Consider the following 20,497-nt stretch of genomic DNA (forward strand, 5'->3'; position numbering starts at 1 on the left):
GAGTGAATCTTGCAGTGAAAGGATCTTTTACAGACAAAGCAAGCCAAGATGAAAGCTTGTTGAAAGTGCAGGGTAACTATGTTGTTAGAGGGGAATCATGTGATTCAGGCTTTGTGTGAAAAAGAGCTGAGCATTAATGACTAGGTAAGATTGAAGTTTGCTGGTTGTGTAACTCATGTAATACCTTCTATCTTCTTATCTATAAATCACTATTACTGTTGTCTTCAAAGGGAACTAGTGCCTTATTTTTGTTGCATTTCTGGTGGCAGTTAACAACAACAATGCTAATGACTAAATAACCCAACAGTTGCACAGTAATTTAAAAAAAGATCCTTGCAGATATGACTAGCAAATAATGAAGAAGGGCAGAGTGTTTATTTTTAAGAATTCATTTCAACTTAATAATTTAGTTGATGGCCAGATATCCTGGTGATGGGCATGCTAGGATTGGATGGACAGGTAAGGGACAAAAATAGGCAAGGAATAGGTAACAAGAAAAAAATATAACTAGTTAATTCTCTGATTTTTGAATCACAGGTTATCCTGTTGTGTTCTATATAGACTCTTATACCATGCTCATAAACATAGTATAGCATTTTCCTATGGAGCATGAACTGATGTCACATATTGTTCTACTTCTGTAGAAACTTTCCCTTTTCCCTGGGTAAGGTAACAGGAAAGGTTCCAGAACAATCAGGAACTTTCTGAAAACAATTAAGGCAGACAGGCTGATTAGAACATCTGCAGCCAAACAAGAAGCTGCTAGAATCAATTAAGGCACGCTAATCAGGGCACCTGGGTTTAAAAAGGAGCTCACTTCAGTTTGTGGTGCATGTGTGAGCAGCTGGGAGGAAGAGATGCAAGAAGCTGAGAGTGAGAAGTACAAGCATTATCAGACATCAGGAGGAAGGTCCTGTGGTGAGAATAAAGAAGATGTTGGGAGGAGGCCATGGGGAGTAGCCCAGGGAGTTGTAGCTGTCACTCAGCTGTTACAGGAGCCACTGTCGACATCTGCAATCCACAGGGCCCTGGGCTGGAACCTGGCGTAGAGGGCGGGCCCGGGTTCCCTCCATCCCCCCAACTCCCTCGTTGATACCGGAGGAGTTGAACTGGACTCTGGGTTCCACCAGACTCTGGCCTGTTCCCTGATCCACGAGGTGGATCAGCAGAGACTGCAGGGAATTGTTCTTCTTTTTCCCCATGCTGGCCAGTGATGAGGCTAACTGAGTGAACGGCAGATTTGAGCCACGAAAGTGGCCAAACTGAAGGCTGCCGTGAACCTCTGAGGTGAGCAAATCCACCAACAAGCGCAGGACCCACCAAGGCAGAGGAGGAACTTTGTCACAATACATATCTTCCCCACCCATACTGATATGTTTATTTTAAACATGGCAAGATAAAAGAAATGCAACTTTTGGTAATCTGAAAATTCTTTCTTTAGTAAAAGAAAGTTAATCCTCGTTACCCAGGCAAGCACAAGCTGAGATTCCGGCAAAGGTACAACTGTCAGATTGGGAAAGGAGTTCTTTAATTTAGGGGTGTCATAAATATAAAGGGAAGGGTAAACCCCTTTGAAATCCCTCCTGGCCAGGGGAAAGCTCCTCTCACCTGTAAAGGGTTAAGAAGCTAAAGGTAACCTCGCTGGCACCTGACCAAAATTACCAATGAGGAGACAAGATACTTTCAAAAGCTGGGAGGAGGGAGAGAAACAAAGGGTCTGGGTCTGTCTGTATGCTGCTTTTGCCAGGGACAGAACAGGAATGGAGTCTTAGAACTTTTAGTAAGTAATCTAGCTAGGTATGTGTTAGATTATGATTTCTTTAAATGGCTGAGAAAAGAATTGTGCTGAATAGAATAACTATTTCTGTCTGTGTATCTTTTTTGTAACTTAAGGTTTTGCCTAGAGGGGTTCTCTATGTTTTTGAAGCTAATTACCCTGTAAGATATCTACCATCCTGATTTTACAGCGGGGATTTCTTTATTTCTATTTACTTCTATTTTTTATTAAAAGTCTTCTTGTAAAAAACTGAATGCTTTTTCATTGTTCTCAGATCCAAGGGTTTGGGTCTGTGGCCACCTATGCAAATTGGTGAGGCTTTTTATCCAACATTTCCCAGGAAAGGGGGGGTGCAAGTGTTGGGAGGATTGTTCATTGTTCTTAAGATCCAAGGGTATGGGTCTGTAGTCACCTAGGCAAATTGGTGAGGCTTTTTACCAAACCTTGTCCAGGAAGTGGGGTGCAAGGTTTTGGGAAGTATTTTGCGGGGAAGGACGTGTCCAAACAGCTCTTCCCCAGTAACCAGTATTAGTTTGGTAGTGGTAGCGGCCAGTCCAAGGACAACGGGTGGAATATTTTGTACCTTGGGGAAGTTTTGACCTAAGCTGGTAAAGATAAGCTTAGGAGGTTTTTCATGCAGGTCCCCACATCTGTACCCTAGAGTTCAGAGTGGGGGAGGAACCTTGACAAGGGGTTGATTAAAGCAGGATCTATAGATTTGGGCTGAGGATCATGGATCCATAAAATCTGGAGGCAAGGAAAGTTGAGGGTAAGCCCATTGCTGGAGAGGAGACAGAAGCAGGGGGTAGCATTGGCAAGACATATTGCCAGGACTGCTACAAGCTTGAGAGCAAGCTGGAGGGGTAGGGACCCCTGGTTTGTGGGTAGCTCTTGTGTTCCAGAATATTGGCTCTGAGCCCAATTTAGTCTTAATCCACCACTACCTCACTACTTAGTGTTAACCTCTCCAGCTAATTTGGGAGCAGATTTGACTTGATCCTTATGGTTGATTGTCATCTTCAACCAGAAGCCTACTGCTCATGACCTCTGTGGGTGCAGGGGCTTTAAAGAAATGAAAAACAGAGATCTTGTAGTCTTCATCTGTGGGATGCTGGACATTTCTTTTTCTCCCAGCCCAACATCTCATAAAAGAAAGAAACATGCATGTTGATAAACCTAGTATTCCAAAATATTCCATTTGCCATGTAGAAACTATAAAATATTTGGACCAAAGTCATTATTTCTTGGTCCTTCAGACAGGGAATATCGCACTATTGAATACAAATATTTGACACCAGCTGTATGGAAGCCTAGTATCAAAGATATTAAATCAGTTTTCAATGTATCTTTAAAAGTGTTCTAATTTTTTTTTAAAGTAAAATTAAATATGTGAAAGACTCAGACCCCAAAGCATTAAGGGTCTACATTTAGAGTACAAGAACTTCAGTGTACGAAACTATATATGTGTTAGCTATTATCATTACTATTATTTATTATATCTGTTGGCCAAATCCTTATTCAGTATTTATTGAGTATTTAGTTCAAGCAAAACTCTTACTGCTTTTAATGGAAGTTTTCCTTGAGTAAGAACTCAGTAAAAACGGAGTGAGGATTTATCCCTGTGTTTGTAAAGTTCAATTGTATGATATAAATGTTTTATATTATACATATAAATGTACAGATTACAAATAAATATGTAAATAGGGTTTTTTTATTAGATTCTGTGTTCAGAATTTCTCCTATAGCATTCACCCTAAAAATAATGCTGGCATATGCATCCCTTACAGATTTCATAGGCAGTGACGTTATCAACTCTTATAGGGAAAGCACAGAACTTTGGACTTGATAAATTGATAAATAAAAGAGGGACTGCTTTTTTATTCCTTAGTTTTAATATATATTAAACAATGTAAAACTTTATAGCCTACAAGTCCACTCAGTCCCACTTCTTGTTCAGCCAATCACTAAGACAAACAAGTTTGTTTACATTTGCAGGAGATTATACTGCCCACTTCTTGCTTACAATGTCACCTGAAAGTGAGAACAGGTGTTTGCATGGCACTGTTGTAGCTGGCATCACAGGATATTTACATGCCAGATGCAATAAAGATTCATTTGTCCCATCATGCTTCAACCACCATTCCAGAGGACATGCGTCCATGCTGATGACGAGTTCTGCTCGATAACGATCCAAAGCAGTGTGGCCTGACGCATGTTCATTTTCATCATCTGAATCAGATGCCACCAGCAGAAAGTTGATCTTTTTTTCTTTTCTTTTTTTTTTTGGTGGTTCGGGTTCTGTAGTTTCTGAATCGGAGTGTTGCTCTTTTAAGACTTCCGAAAGCATGTTCCACACCTCGTCCCTCTCAGATTTTGGAAGGCACTTCAGATTTTTAAACCTTGGGTTGAGTGCTGTAGTTATCTTTAGAAATCTCACATTGGTACCATCTTTGTGTTTTGTCAGATCTGCATTGAAAGTATTCTTAAAATGAACAACATGTGCTGGGTCATCAAGACTACTATAACATGAAATATATAGCAGAATGTGGATAAAACAGAGCCGGAGACAAACAATTCTCCTCCAAGGAGTTCAGTCTAAAATTATTTAATGCATTATTTTTTTAACGAGTGTCATCAGCATGGAACCATGACCTCTGGAATGGTAGCCAAAGATTGAAGGGGCATACGAATGTTTAACATATCTGGCACATAAATACCTTGAAATGCTGGCTACACAAGTGCCATCAGAACATCTGTTCTCACTTCCAGGTGACACTGTAAATAAGAAGTGGGCAGCATTATCTCCCTTAAATGTAAACAAACTTGTTTCTCTTAGCAATTTGCTGAACAAGAAGTAGGACTGAGTGGACTTGTAAGCTCTAAAGTTTTACATGGTTTTGCTTGAGTGCAAGTATGTAACAAAACAAAAATCTACATTTGTAAATTGCACTTTCACGGTAGAGATTGCACTACAGTATTTGTACGAGGTGAATTGAAAAATACTATTTCTTTTGTCATTTTACAATGCAAATATTTGAAATAAGAATAATAATATAAAGTGAGTATTGTACACTTTGTATTCTGTGTTGCAGTTGCAATCAATATATTTGAAAATGTAGAAAACATCCAAACATATTTAATACATTTCAGTTGGTATTCTGTTGTTTAACAGTGCAATTAAAATGGCAATTAATTGCAATTAATTTTTTTATGACGATTAATTTTTTTGAGTTAATCACGTGAGTTATCTGCGATTAATTGACTACCCTAATAATTATGACTACACACACATCCTGTTAAGGATTTGGGATCTTAAACAGTTCCTTCATTTGCCAATACTGATTTATCATGGCTTATTTAACACTCAAAAGAATTTTATTTTGATCTATTGATGCCTAATGGAAAACACTGAATAAACATTATACCTAGAGTCAATTCTGTTTCCATGTCAGACCATTCCTCTCTTGCTTTTCTCTGGTTTTGTATTGCTAGAAACATTTTCAAGGAAACAAAATCTTTTTTTGGTAAAGGTTGGATGCTTCTGTTGCTTACGTTTCATTGGCCAAGCGAAGCGAGGCCTTATGCTCAACTTGATGGGATTTCTCTCTTTGTAATGTGATAACTTTTGAAAAATCACATCAATTCAATCCCAAAATTTCACGGCCTGTCTAGGTGTCAATGGGCTGAACTCCATTGATTTTGGTGAAAACTGTAAAACCAGAAAAGCCAGATTTCTACGAGTCTAATTGTTATTATTATATAGGCTCTGGATACAGGGGTGAGGAAGTGACCTCACAGAGCCCTAAGGCAGGGGAGCAGAGTCACTTTGGATATAGGGGTGAGGTAGTAACCTCAGGGTTTAGGGTAAGGGTTAGATGAGAGGTTATGGGCCAGAGATTCAGCTGGAGGTTAAGATTAGGGTTCCAGAGAGTTCCTTTTGCCTGCTGTACCAAATGTGAATTCTGTGGTTCTGATTTTAGTGGGAGTCAGGCTGCTGGAAGCCTCTCACCACCCTATACTCTGCCATACACCCCCCTCCCCAGCTGAGTGTTCCATTAGTTTGAGCTCCTTCCATCTCTTTCTGGATATGTAGCCCATCTTACTTTCCAATTCATGTGGTCCTCCAACTTTCATCCCCTGCCTCTAGTCTTCTTCCTTCCTGAAATCTATACATCTCCTGTGATATCCAATGTGACACCTCTCAGTCAGGGGCCACGACCCAACTGCCAGAATTCTCCTGTGAAATCTGGCTTCATCCACCATTCCTCCTACTTGTCACAGTTTAACTAGGATATTTTCCCTGACCCCCACGACTCTCATCAGCTGCATTTCTTTCTCTGCTCCTACTGATGTGTGTCATTTCCTATCTCATCACCCGGGTGCTGGGGGCTCTCTTTCTCCTGGACGTGCGGCTGTCTCGTAACACACTGACAGAGTGAGTTGCCTCCCAAAACATGGAGGGTAAAAGATTGAATCAAAAACTTAAAATGTATCACAACACTGTGCCCAGCACATTGAGTGCAAATAACTACCGTTGGATTTATGGAGAGGACTTATTGATCCAAATCCTGAGATACTCAATTTCTATTCAATTCTTATTCTTCCAGTTTAAGTCCAGTGAGAGTCCCAATATCTCATGGAAATCAATGGGAGTTTGCCTGAATAAGGACAATTATTTGAACATCTGATGGTGTGGTGACTTTGGTCTTTTGGAACAGGCACAGTGGATGTATGTGATTAACTCCCCTTGGATAGCAATATATAGATAAAAATCTGAAAAACATGCTCTTATAAGCATTTCCAGGTTGATGTCCTGTCGCTAATGATAAATCAAAATATAGATAGTCAGCCTTCTCTGTCCCTTTTAAGTGGGTTCCAGGGACAATTGCTTTCTGGTATTCCCTTGCAGCTTGTCTTCATTTGTATTGTGCTGCCCATGAGTCAAATGGGTGGGGTGAACGTAACAGAAAAAGTGCAAAGACATAGGGTCTCCATACACTTAGGCTATGTCTACACTAGTGCCTGCTTGACACTCTGGGGATCGATTTAGTGGGTCTAATGAAGACCCACTAAATTGATGGCAGAATGCTCTCCAGTCGACCCCAGTACTCCACTCGGAACGAAAAGAGTAAGTTAAGTCAATGGGAGTTTGTCTCCCGTTGACCCAGCATGGTGTAGACACTGCAGTAAGTCGGCCTAAGCTACGTCGAATCCAGCTACTTTATTCATGTAGCTGGAGTTGTGTAACTTAGATCGACTTACCACAGTAGTGTAGATGTAACCACAGTCCGAGAATGTTCAGCAGATCCTTTAGGCTAGTGGTACTTGGGAATGAAATTTCCCCCTCTTTCTTACACATATTGTTAACCCAAACCCTGTTTGAAAAAGCTTTGTTCATTCCTTCCCCTTTCAACATACCCTCTCCTGGTTTCTTTCCCCAGGAAGGGTAATCCCCCTCTGGATGTGAGTGCTCTTACAGTTGTTTTAACAAGCTCTTCTTTGTGAGTCTTTGATTCTAAGAATGTGCAAGAGGCCCACTTCTCACACAAGTGTTCATGTTCACATGTGGTATGTAAACCCATATAACTGGGTATTATGCTTTGCTCTAATGAAGGTCAAGCTCAACACACAGATCAGGAAACTCAGTAACATTCTGCTTCCATTTATCGTTTTAAAAATTTTCTGGTGTAAACCTCACGTTTTCAGGATCAAGTGACATGCCAGACCCAGAAACTTTGGAATCCTAGGCATGCTTTCACCACGTTAACATTTTTCACTTTATATAATAGATCACTGTAGCTCATTTCCATTAAGATCAATCCCACAGACCTTACTCAGGTAAAACACCCATTTGAGCTTCACTACACCACAACATTTTTTACTTACATTCATCCTATCTTAGAGGTTATAAAACTATACATCATGCTCTACGTTTTACGGTATGTTTGTACTTACCACCACGCACATCTTTTTTTTTTTAAATTAATTAAAAAAAATCCAGTTTCAGGTTAAACTTACTGACACATTTTTCAACAGCTTTTGCTTTTATCACCAGCCTGCTTTTAATTTTTACTTTCTCTTTAAAATGTTAAACCAAGATCAATGTAACCTCCTAGGATAACATTTTTAATGGCAAAAGAAAGTTCCCAGGCAGGGAAGGATAAGCAGCAGCATTGAAATAAGTGACGAGCCAAGATTTCCTGTTCTAATTTAGCATTTTCTGTAGCACCAGAAAAGAGCCTGTACAATGTATTAAAAACAATACTTTACACGTAACTACACACACAAGAGCCTATACTCCTCTTGAGGTGCACGGTGCTATGTACAATACTCCCATTAATGTTAATGGGAGTTACAAGCCTGCACTGAGCAGGGAAATTCTCCTCAAGTATCTCTGTTTACTGCCTGTCTGATCTATTCACTCACAGTTTTAGACTTAATGGGTAAATTCCCAAAGCCCAGCACAATGGCTGAACCTTCAAAAATGTATTGTGCACACATTTCCCACCCATGCAATTTTTGGGTATGCCACTTGCTTGGGGCTTTGAAAATATAGCTTACTGTTACATACAGTAGTTATACTGCTCATTTCAACTATGGAACTCTAAAATATACATTTATTTGAACTTACAGTTAGATGGATACTTATTTAAATTCTCTTATTTCTCTTTCTGCAGATGGTGTTTAAAGCTGTGTCTACACTGCCTCGCAATTTAGTGCATATATATATATATATATATATATATACACACTCACCAAAGTGCTGCACTGTAAATCCCCCACGTGGGTGAAAACTAAAATGTACCTAGTTTGCAATAACATAATCCTGTTTGAAGACTACGTTAATGCAAAATAGGTACCTTTTAGTTCGCCTCTACAGTCCACACATGGGGAGGGGTGCAGGATTTTGTGTGTTCTGTAATTCACACTCCCAACAGTCCAGACTACAGGGCAGTGTAGACAAGCACTAAATTAACTGCACCTGATCCTTGGCCAGATCATCCCCGGCAGATCTGCATGCAGAGGGGGCCTTGTGTGTGCAGATCTCCCTCTTATTGTACAGAACAGGGGGAATGCCACCTTGATGGCACTAACCCCCTTTCCCGCTATCCCAAGTCAATGCTCCATCTCTGTTCCAACAGAGACTAGGGACTTGCATATGGAAATCTGACCAACTGGGAATGGTTGTCTCCATGTCTTCTATTTAGCAGCTGTAGTGGGAAGTGGAGCGACAGCCACCCTTGCAGCACGACCGCTTGTCTCATCATGGAAGGGTTTGTTTGTTTGTTCATTTGCAAATCCCCCAAATCAAAAGGATTGGGAGGAACCATAGTCTCAAAAATCTCATACCTCAAACCATCCCAGCAGAGGAGTACAGTTCAAAAAAACTCCACAAGACTAACCATGTAGAGTTTTACTTCCTTCCTGCTTACCTCTCTTACTGACGGTCCCATGCAAGGGAAAATCTTGTCCTGTTAGCTACAAAGTACCTACCCGTACCCTGAAGAACATATATTAATAAAGAATAAATATAGTCATGTGAAAAAATAGCAGTTTTGACTATATTTTCAAAGGTAAAGAGTTCTGATAAATGTGAAAATAGGAGTGTTCTTTTGTATAGCATGATAGATATGAAATGTTGATTAATAATGTTAATCAAAAAAACTTTTATACAGTAAGTGCTTTTATTTTAAACAAATTCATTATTAGTTATACCTCAGATAATAGTTAATCCATACTATTTATGTTTTAATAAGTATTTTTTCAATTTAGAATGCAAATAATGAAATCACTAAACACTCAACCACCATTAAGTCTCTGAAAAATGAAGCCCAGGAAAAAGAAGAAAGGATGCGGGAACTACAGGAAAAGTATGTTCTCTTCCTCTATCTATTGTATTTGGTGCCACCCAGTGGCAGATATGTAATTATTCCAAGATTAATCATTTCAGATCCAGACTTTCTGAGAGAGACCTCTTTCTCTCTATCTTTTTGATAAATCTTGCAAACTGTTCAGGCTTTTCAGAAAATCAGAACAGTACATGCTAAGATTGCATTTTGTATAAACTGATGAGTGATTAGCTGGCTACAATTTCTGCACTGTAATAAGAATATCTAAAGTCAGAATTCAGACCCTAGAGTGGACTTAGTTGTCCTTGATGTAAATCTAAATGAATGCCTCAGCAGTGCTAAAAGCAATCTTTCAAATACAGTAATTCTTTGCCTTGGGGCTAGGAGACATGTCAAGGTTTAGATGCTTAAACTGGATTAAATATCCAGTCTTTTATTTGTAAAAAGTGCAAAAGGACAGTTGTGTTTGTTTATATTTGAATTGATTAAGATTTATTTTAACTTTGGAATTCATGTATATTGATTTTGACATATACTACAGAGATTTCCCCCCCCCCCCCAGCTTCACAGTGTAAAAGCAGCTGAAGTACAGTTCTTCAGTTATATTTAGGATATAAATATGACCTATTTGCACATTTATGAACTTGTCTGATGAAAAGTTTTTTTTAAAAAAGCCAATTCAACCATTCCCAATTTTTTATTTTAGAGAATCTATATAATTTTCCTTATTGATACAATTTGCTCACTTCAAATATAGAAGATTATTTTAAAATACTTTAATAGTGTATATTTTCTAGTGGTAAATGCCTTTAAGAAAAAAAATAAAGAAGCCGCCTACTGTTGTGTGTCGATTTAGATTAAAAATGTTGGTACTGTCTATTATATTGTTTGTATATAACACATACTACGTTTGCTTTGCCAAAAAGTAGTCCATGTAATCACCCAAATAACACTAATGTGTCAATACAAATGTGAAAATAGATCAAAGGAATATACTGTACTATGGTTTTCTTGCTGATTTCATATGGTATTGACATGATATCAGCAACGTTTTATGTATCAACATACTTCTACCATTCATTTGGTTTTATACGGAAAAAACAGTCCAGCTGTGTGAACATATTCAGAAAATATTTTAGATTTAAAATATTAATTTGTACTCTATCTGCAGAAGCATTGCATGAGGCATATATTTCTGCATCATAAAATTTCAAAGATGTCACATGAAGTGTGTGTTTGATTTTTCAAGAGGCTTCTGTTAAAATACTGCTTAATTATTTGATAAGATTTTGCAGTTTTGTAAAAGAAATTAGTGTGGTTTTTCAGATGCTACACACTGATGCAATTTTCCTTTATTACAGTGTATTATTGAGTTTCAGAACTGGAAATGTTTTTCCCTTTTTTAAAAGAATTCTACCAACATAATGATTGGAAAGTAACAGTTTTTTTCTTAATTCGTTAAAGTTTCTCATTGTTTTTCTGAACAGCTGCTTCTCTTTTATAAATATGCACTAAAATATTATTGTTTTGCTTTCACCTTAATACAATATAACAGTACAAACCACTGTAAAAATGTAAACCACAATAAATTGGAACCTTTGAATTAATAGGACTAGGACTATTAGTTAAAAGATTAAATATACTATGCTGTGCTTCAGGAATAAAATAAATTGCAACTATTTACACCACCATTTTTCTGGAAACTAATCAAAAGCTATAAGAAAAATACGTAATGTGCATTAATTCATTTTAATTGTTTAAAGTAACCATCTTCTAACTATATTTCTTAATAGTGTGAATACTCTGACTTTTCCCTCTTATTTCAAGGATTTCTCGAATGGAAAGGGACATAAATATGAAAAGACATTTGATAGAAGACTTAAGATCTCGTCTGAAAGCAAACCAGGAAATTGAGAAAACCTTTAATGAAACATTAGAAAGTTTTGAGAAAAAGGTACCTCTTGTTTGTTGTTAATATTTATACCAAAAATAAACTGCTTTTGATTTGCAGAAGTTATTCCAACCAACTATAAAAATAGCACCACAATTTTAAGCATACAATACATTTAATTAAACTTATTGCAGTTCTATCTCTTTTGGGTTTATATGAATTTGATACATAATGGTTGCATTGATTAATTGTATAATTCACCATAATTATATAGAAAATGTAACTAAATAATGAGAATATATAGAAAACTCAGTGTTGATATTTGCTGTATGTAGCCTTGATGGAATGTCTGACATTTTACAACATTATAAAATACACTGGAGATCAAACAAGGATAGTTCTATACACAAAATGTATTGACACATATTTTCCATCTACTTTAGTTAAATTCTTTAGTATTTTAAACAATATAAATTCCTGCTTGTAGTGCAGTATTATCAGTAATTCAAAATTCAGGTTTTATCACTTCATATGTTGTTTATATATTAATCAAAACTTACAGGTCAACATTCAAATTATTGGTTTTTCCTAAATATCTAAAGGCATTTCATGGAAGTTGGAAGATCTTAGATATGATAGGATGATCTTTTTATAATATCCATACAGTGCATTATCCCTGACAATGAGAACAAACTAGTGGGTCTCTATGAGGTTATACAATGTATAACCCCAAAATAGAAATAAACAATTTGCCGAGCAAGACATACTTTTATTCTCTTAGAAAGCGAGTGCTGGCTGCATGGCTCATGCAGTAGTCTGTGCTTGCAGTCATTAAGCATTGTCAGCTCCAGAGAGAGCTGCTCTCTTACCCCCAATGCCGGAGATAAGGTGTCATTAAGGAATCCTCAACCAGAGAGAGAGGGATAAAGTGAGGAAAGAGCAAGCTAACTACCTGGTTTTGTTTTTCGAGAAAATAGTTTAGAGCTCAGTGTAACACTTTGCTCTAATGCATTGCTCTCTGAGCATTTTCAGCATCCCCTTTTTCAGCTTCAACAGGGTCAGAGCACATTATTTCTATTGTTGTTTGTAGAGGCTGAAACTGAAAAATATAACATTATCTTCAATTGAAGATCAGAGAAATTCACCAATACTGTATATTATCTGTAGGACTGTGTGATTAATGTAATCTGCCATCAGGATTTTCTAGGAATATTCTTTTGTTTCACTTTAGCCTAAATCACTACTCACTACATATGACAAAGTTATAATGAGTTATCCAGAAGACTATTCATGCTGTCACATTGTAGACAATGACCATTTTCTCAACTAAGTTTTAGTTAGCATATGCTTTTTCCCCCTTTGATTAGAAATATTTAAAACTATGGCTTAGCTCGTTGTATTAATGAAACATGTCTAAAAGCTACAATGCAGCAAGTAAACTTAAGAGCTTTTTTTATTCACGTATCATACCTGTCTAGACTTTCACTCTTTATGCAACCATTTTATATAAAATAATCTATGGGTGGGTCAGTAACAGCTGCTTATTAAATGCTGGAAATTCTACCAAGTTTTTAGCCTAAATACGAGTTTATTCAATAAAAACAAAAATAAGTATGCTTGTGATTTTGGTTCATGTTTGTAGGTTTTCTGTCTAAATAATAAAATTGCCTGTGGTTTTACTTCAGGTAAAGACATTGACTGAAGACTGTTCAAACAAGAAAACATCAATTGATTCACTAAAGCAAAGGCTTAATGTAGCTACAAAAGAGAAATCACAGTATGAACAGATGTATCGCAAGGCTAAAGATGAGTTGGGGAAAAAGGTATGTTATTAGAGTGTTGCTGGTTAATGCAGAACAATTTTATTGCCCCTTTTTCCTTGACTTTTTCATGCACAGTATTATTTTTAAAAAATGAAAAGTTGCAAGGTCAGCAACTTAATTTATTTTAAATACTTATAGAAGAATATAAAACAGAATAATAGTAACATCTCTCTATATAAGATTGTATTTAGTTTGGCTTGAAGCTATATTACCTTATTATTGCTGAAAATTCAGTCCCTATAACATATGGATGTAATGTATAAAGATTCCTGTGAAACTGAATTTTATGTATTATAAATGGAATGTCCCATAATATTAACTAATGATGTGTATTTTTTTAGACTAAAATTACATCACAACCATCTCCCAGTACCAATCCTATTTTCATGTTTCTGTACTTCAGGATCTCAAGCTTACCAATCTAGAAGGTAAAATGATTGAAGCTGAATGTGCCATGACTGAACTTGAGACTGCTGCATCTCAGCAACTCCATGGCTTGGCAAAGCAAAGTGGGCAGGCCCTGGAAGTAGTGCAGAAGAAAATGCTGCTGGCCAATGACAAAGTGGAAGAATTCATAACATTTGTGAAGGTTGGAATTTTGTTTCTCTTTTGATTGATCATTTGACCAGACACTGCTACAAGCAGAAGCTATGCAAGTGGTCTTTTGGGCACCATACTTTGGCATGTCAGCAGGTCCAGAGTGGGAGGAAATCAGTGACAGACAAGTCATCAGCTCTCAGTATAAGCTTCCACTAGTTGTAAGTTCAACCTTTGTCCATGACTGCCTGTGCTGTCTATCCAAGAGAAAAAATGCTCTTGTGGTTCTATTTCAAATGGGTCTAGAATAGGGCTGTCAATTAATCATAGTTAATACATGCTATTAATGCAAAACAAATTAACTAGATTAAAAAAATAGTCAAGATCCATTGCAGTTTTAATTGCACTGTTAAACAATAACAGAATACGAGTTTAAATTTATTATTTTATTTTTGGATATATTTCTGCATTTTCAAATATATTGATTGCAAGTACAACATAGAATACAAAGTGTACAAGTCTCACTTTATATTATTATTTTGATTACAAATATTTGCACTGTAAAAAGATAAGCAAAAGAAATAGTATTTTTCAATTCACCTCATAAAAGTCCACTCAGTCCTACTTCTTGTTCAGCCAATCGCTAAGACAAACAAGTTTGTTCAAATTTACAGGAGATAATGCTGCCCGCTTCTTGTTTACAGTGTCACCTGAAAGTGAGAACTGGTATTTGCATGGCACTGTTGTAGCTGGCGTTGCAAGGTATTTACGTGGCAGGTATGCTAAAGAGTGTCATGCCCCTTCATGCTTCAACTTGTTGGCTCCAAAGTTTTACGTTAGAGTGCGGTTATGTAAAAAAAAATTCTATATTTGTAAGTTGCACTTTCACGATAAAGAGATTGCACTACAGTACTTGTATGAAGTGAATTGAAAAATAACATTTCTTTTGCTTATCTTTTTTACAGTGCAAATATTTGTTTTCAAAAATAATAATATAAAGTGAGCACTGTACATGTTGTATTCTGTGTTGTAATTGAAATCAATACGTTTGAAAATGTAGAAAAACATCCAAGAATATTTATAATATATTTAAATTGGTATTCTATTATGGTTTAACAGTGCAATTAAAACTGCGATTAATCACAACTATATTTTTAATCTCACGATTAATTGCGATTTATTTTTGTAATCGTTTGACAGCCCTAGTCTAGAATAATGAATTTACATCTTTCATGCATTAAAAAAAGTAGTTCACAATCTTTAGCTAGGATAAAGCACCAACTCTGCTGCTTACATTTTTATGATGTTTTTTGTAAATGTGAAATAAGATATCTAGAACAAATTGATGAATTAAACAGTACTAAGTCACCAGGACCTAATGGTATTCACCCAAGAGTTCTGGCTAAAATTAAGGAACATCTGCATTAGCACTAACCTATCCATTTCTAGTTTCCCTCTACATATATCCCAGGATATCGGAGTCTGTTTTCACTTATGGTGTAATTCTGGAGTAACTTCGTTGAAGACAATGGAATTTCACTGGTATAAAACTAACGGGCGAGCAGAATCAGGCTTAAGAGCTTGTTCCATGTTACCCTTCTCTCTAAAGAGCAGTGGTGGGCAGTCCATGAGGGTAATCCTCTGGCAGGCTGCAAGACAGTTTGTTTACATTGACTGTCTGCAGGGTGAGCTGCCCGCAGCTCCCAGTGGCCACACCATTCCCGGCCAATGGCAGATGCAGGAAGCAGCGTGGGCCGGAGGGATGCGCTGGTCTCCACTTCCCGCAGCTCCCATTGGCCAGGAATGGCAAACCAGGGCCACTGGGACCTACTGGCGGCCGTGCCTGCGGATGGTCAAAATAAACAAACTGTCTCGCGGCCCACCAGCAGATTACCCTGATGGGCCGCAGGTTGCCCACCACTGCTATAGAATCTCTTACATGACTCCAGTTACTTAAAGAGACTTGTATCTTCTAATCACCTTTTGCACAAGTTAATTCCTATTGGGAAACAGAAATTAATTTTAATTGAATCAAGTGAAGACAAGGGTACGCTTCCATCCCTCAAGAGTGAACAGTTGCTGCAAAAATAGAAGATGGGAAAGTAGAAGCTTTTCTGCTTTCATAAGTGGCCGAATGAGCATGAGATAGTTAACTTACTCTGTAACAGAAAACCAGCTACTTCCATATTGTACCCACTGGTGAAGGCTGCCACTTTGTAACCACAGAACCATGTGTATTCATTAACATTTACCTAGTTCCCTTGTAATGTAAAAAAATTCAGTTTTTACATAGTCACTCAAACTTCACCTCAATAAAAGAATGTGTATTCCTATTTCAAATATTTTTTTTTGCTGAATACTGTTAATCTGCTGCACCTGTCCCTCTTTGTAGATAAATTGCATGGAAATGAAGATGTTGTCTGTAAGTCAAATATTAGTGAACACAGAAGTCCTTAGTAGACTGCTTTAGTTAGCTAGTTACTAAATATTTATGAAAGAAAAGTCTTCTGAAACCAAATTTTATCCACAATGCACCACAGTAAATGATACAGCTGAAAATCTTTCACAAGTTTCAGTGGAGTTATATACTGTATCAAGTAAATCATGTAAAATACCTTTTACGGTCTCATACTAGAACCATAAGAAAATGGAGTTAGCACAAGGAAGCAGTAGCCGTGCTCTCCCTCTCATACCACCTCTTTGTTTGAAGTTTGCCCTGCCTCTTCTATTCTCTTCAGATGGCTGTCAATTTTCCAGTCTCTTCGGTTTTTTACTTTGGCATTTGGCCCTCCCTCTTGTCTCAGTACTTAACTCTTGTCACGGGATACTTGTCTCCATATGAGTGACTCAGCTAATTGCAGTTATCTCCTGTTTCTTCAATTTAACCTCTTTGTTTGACGTCTTACTGTGGATCATCACTTTAGCGTACTACTTTGGTCACTCATTAAACCTAACTGATTTTTATTAGTGCAGACACCACTGTTATTAATCTCTTGATCTGTTTTTTCCTTTTTCTCATCACCATCTTTCTCTTTCTCTCCTTTGTTATTACTTACTTTCTCTTCCTGAGCCACAACCCTCCTCCCATCATATTATCCTTTCAGGACCTCCAGTCCATCTGCCTATTCTCCATCTTTAAGTTTCAGGCACCTTATTCTTCTTTTAATTTCCCCCTTTCTTCTGTTTGCTTCTTCTCTCCACCCTCAGCTCTCCACCCCTCCCCCACCACATTTGATTCCTTTACTTCTTTCTCCCGCCAACCTACAGCCTTTATCTTCTCTTACTTGTGTTTACTCCTCCTCTCACCCTGCAAGGTGCCTCTAGTAAAAGAGACCAGACTGAATTCCTCCAATATAATACAAATTAATTCTTTCTCGTTCTTCAAGTCTATTTTCAAACATTCTAAACAATCCTACTTCTTTGGCAAAATTCTGTGTGTTTACCCCTCCCTTCGTCCCCCATGTCTCTTCTATTCCTTACTCTCTCTATAAACCTTTATTGCAAGGGCTTTGTTTCAGTTCTAATCCTTCTCAATCTGCCATTTTAACACAATCACCCTCTTTTCTGCTGGTTTCTCCTAACTTTAGACCTGTTCCTTGATAAATCCCTACCTGCTCTATAATCATGTCTCTCAGGTTTCTCTTTTCAGTTCTCATTCTTTCTGTCTACTTCCTCCTTATTTCTCTTTGTGAGTTTATCTTCTCTCTTCGTTTCGTCTAAATCTCTTTTGTATCATATTAACACGTCTTTCCTTGTGCCCCAACTATATCACCAAATCCCGTTGCTTCTTCCTGCAACACATCTCTAAAACTCCTCTTCTTCATCCCCTCTGCTAAAATATTTGCCCTGAAGCAATATCCTACATGGCCTCCCTGCCTCTCATCTCACCTCCATTCAATAAATGCAAAATGTCACCACAAAATAATACTCTTCACCCTGCACTTTGACCTCGCTGCCTTCTTTGAAATACCTACACTTGCTTCCTCTCATATTTTGAAACTTAGCTTCTTGCTTTGCTTTCAATTCACTCCACATCACTATACCTGTGAACATCTCTTCTCTTCTCTTGCATTTCCTCTCAAGCCCATCTCTGAAAACCCCATTTGTATTCCTTTTCCACTTCCATCTTCGTATTTTTTTGCCATGCTGCACTTTATGCTCTCTCCTTGCATGCAAATCAGCCATCTTCTCTTCTTTCATCTCCACTCATGTGAGTCATTCTTATGTGAAGCCTTTCATTGTGTTTTAGCGAATAGGAAAATGTTTGCATTTTTCATATTGTACCTCAGAAGCAACCTATAGCAAATTACCCAAATAGAGCACACATAGACTTGGACCTCACTACAGTATATTAATGAAGAAAAGGTTTAACATTTCCTAGCATTTACCACTGAATTACCAGGCAGGAGTCTAATTAAAGGAATGGGTGGCATATTATGCACTCATAACACCAATTACCCATTATTTAGATGATATAAATGACAGCACTTAACGTTTGGACTTTCAACATATATATCACTTCATAGATCTTGCATTCTCTGTATTTAGTTTAGATTGTAAGCTTTTGGATCAGGATCTATATCAAAGACTGATAACAAAGAAGTTAAGGGTGATAAGTGCATAATATACCACCCATTGCTTTAATTAGGCCCGTGCCTGGTAATTCAGTAATAAATGTTATGGAATGTTAGAATAATTTCTTTGTGAATATATTGTGGTGAGGTCCAAGTCTGTGTGTGCTATGTTCTACTCATTTGCTATAGTTTTCTTCAGAGGGACAATATGAAAAAATCAAACATTTTCCTATTGACTAAAACACAGTGAAAGGCCTCACATAAGAATGACTCACATGAGTGGATATGAAAATGCAGAAAAGGATCTGAGATTATAGGAATTGGGGATTAGTGACTAGGTGGCTGGTTGTATTGGGGAGATTCCTGATGTTTGGAAAATGTTCTGGGCCTATTTGGTGGTCCCCCTGCCTGGGAAAAAAGCAACACACACTCACGCTCCAGTTCATGGACCCTCCCACTCAGGGAACTAGTCTTTTGGAGAAGGAGGAAGTAAGAGAAATCCTTGTCAGGAACACTCAAAATTCTCCAGGAGCAATGGGGGAGAAGAGAAGATTCTACACATTCTCAATGGCACCTTTCTCCTGGTGAAAAAAAGAACCAGGAGTATTTGTGGCACCTTAGAGACTAACACATTTGTTTGGGCGTAAGCTTTCGTGGGCATTCATCAGATGCATGCAGTGGAAAATACAGTAGGAAGATATATATATATACACAGAGAACATGAAAAAATGGGTGTTGCCATACACACTATAACGAGACTAATCAATTAAGGTGGGCTATTATCAGCAGGAGAAAAAAAACTTTTGTAGTGATACTCAGGATAGCCCATTTCCAACAGTTGACAAGAAGGTGTGAGTAACAGTAGGGGAAAAATAGCATGTGGAAATAGTTTTTACTTTGTGTAATGACCCATCCACTCCCAGTCTTTATTCAAGCCTAATTTAATTGTGTCCAGTTTGCAAATTAATTCCAATTCTGCAGTTTCTCATTGGAGTCTGTTTTTGAATTTTTTTTGTTGGAGTATACTGACTTTTAGGTCTGTAATTGAGTGACCAAAGAGATTGAAGTGTTCTCCAACTGGTTTTTGAATTTTATAATTCTTGACATCTGATTTGTGTCCATTTATTCTTTTGCGTAGAGACTGTCCGGTTTGGCCAATGTACATGGCAGAGGGGTATTGCTGGCACATGATGGCATGTATCACGTTGGTAGATGTGCAGGTGAATGAGCCTCTGATAGTGTGGCTGATGTGATTAGGTCCTATGATGGTATTCCTTGAATAGATATGTGGACAGAGTCGGCAACGGGCTTTGTTGCAAGGATAGGTTCCTGGGTTAGTGTTTTTATTGTGTGGCGTGTGGTTGCTGGTGAGTATTTGTTTCAGGTTGGGGGGCTGTCTGTAAGCAAGGACTGGCCTGTCTCCCAAGATCTGTGAGAGTGAGGGATCCTTGTAGATCCTTGATGATGCACTAGAGAGGTTTTAGTTGGGGCTGAAGGTGACGGCTAGTGGCGTTCTGTTACTTTCTTTGTTGGGCCTGTCCTGGAGTAGATGACTACTGCGTATTCTTCTGGCTCTGTCAATCTGTTTCTTCACTTCAGCAGGTGGGCATTGTAGTTTTAAGAACACTTGATAGAGATCTGGTAGGTGTTTGTCTCTGTCTGAGGGATTGGAGCAAATGCGGTTGTATCTTAGAGCTTGGCGGTAGACAATGGATTGTGTGGTGTGGTCTGGATGAAAGCGGGAGGCATGTAGGTAAGTATAGCGGTCAGTAGGTTTCCGGTATAGGGTGGTGTTTATGTGACCATTACTTACTGGTACTCTAGTGTCCAGGAAGTGGATCTCTTGTGTGGACTGGTCCAGGCTGAGGTTGGTGGTGGGATGGAAATTGTTGAAATCATGGTGGAATTCCTCAAGGGCTTCTTTTCCAGGGGTCCAGATGATGAAGATGTCATCAATGTAGCGCAAGTAGAGTAGGGGCGTTAGGGGACGAGAGCTGAGGAAGCATTGTTCTAAGTCAGCCATAAAACTGTTGGCATACTGTGGG

General features: G+C 37.9%; 1 protein-coding gene across 5 annotated transcripts in view; it reads left to right on the plus strand.

Annotated features, from left to right (window-relative positions):
• The window catches only part of CNTLN (centlein), a 284,446-nt gene that overhangs the window by 238,310 nt on the left and 25,639 nt on the right, over positions 1-20,497 (plus strand). For all 5 annotated transcript variants that reach the window (XM_073345467.1, XM_073345462.1, XM_073345464.1 and 2 more), the window contains 4 exons: positions 9,551-9,648; positions 11,455-11,581; positions 13,204-13,341; positions 13,745-13,930. In XM_073345467.1, the coding sequence (XP_073201568.1) occupies positions 9,551-9,648; positions 11,455-11,581; positions 13,204-13,341; positions 13,745-13,930 (549 nt within the window). The remainder of the gene's footprint in view (positions 1-9,550; positions 9,649-11,454; positions 11,582-13,203; positions 13,342-13,744; positions 13,931-20,497) is intronic.

This window comes from Lepidochelys kempii, chromosome 5 (genome assembly GCF_965140265.1).
Source record: "Lepidochelys kempii isolate rLepKem1 chromosome 5, rLepKem1.hap2, whole genome shotgun sequence".
In the NCBI taxonomy this organism is placed as follows: Eukaryota; Metazoa; Chordata; order Testudines; family Cheloniidae; genus Lepidochelys; species Lepidochelys kempii.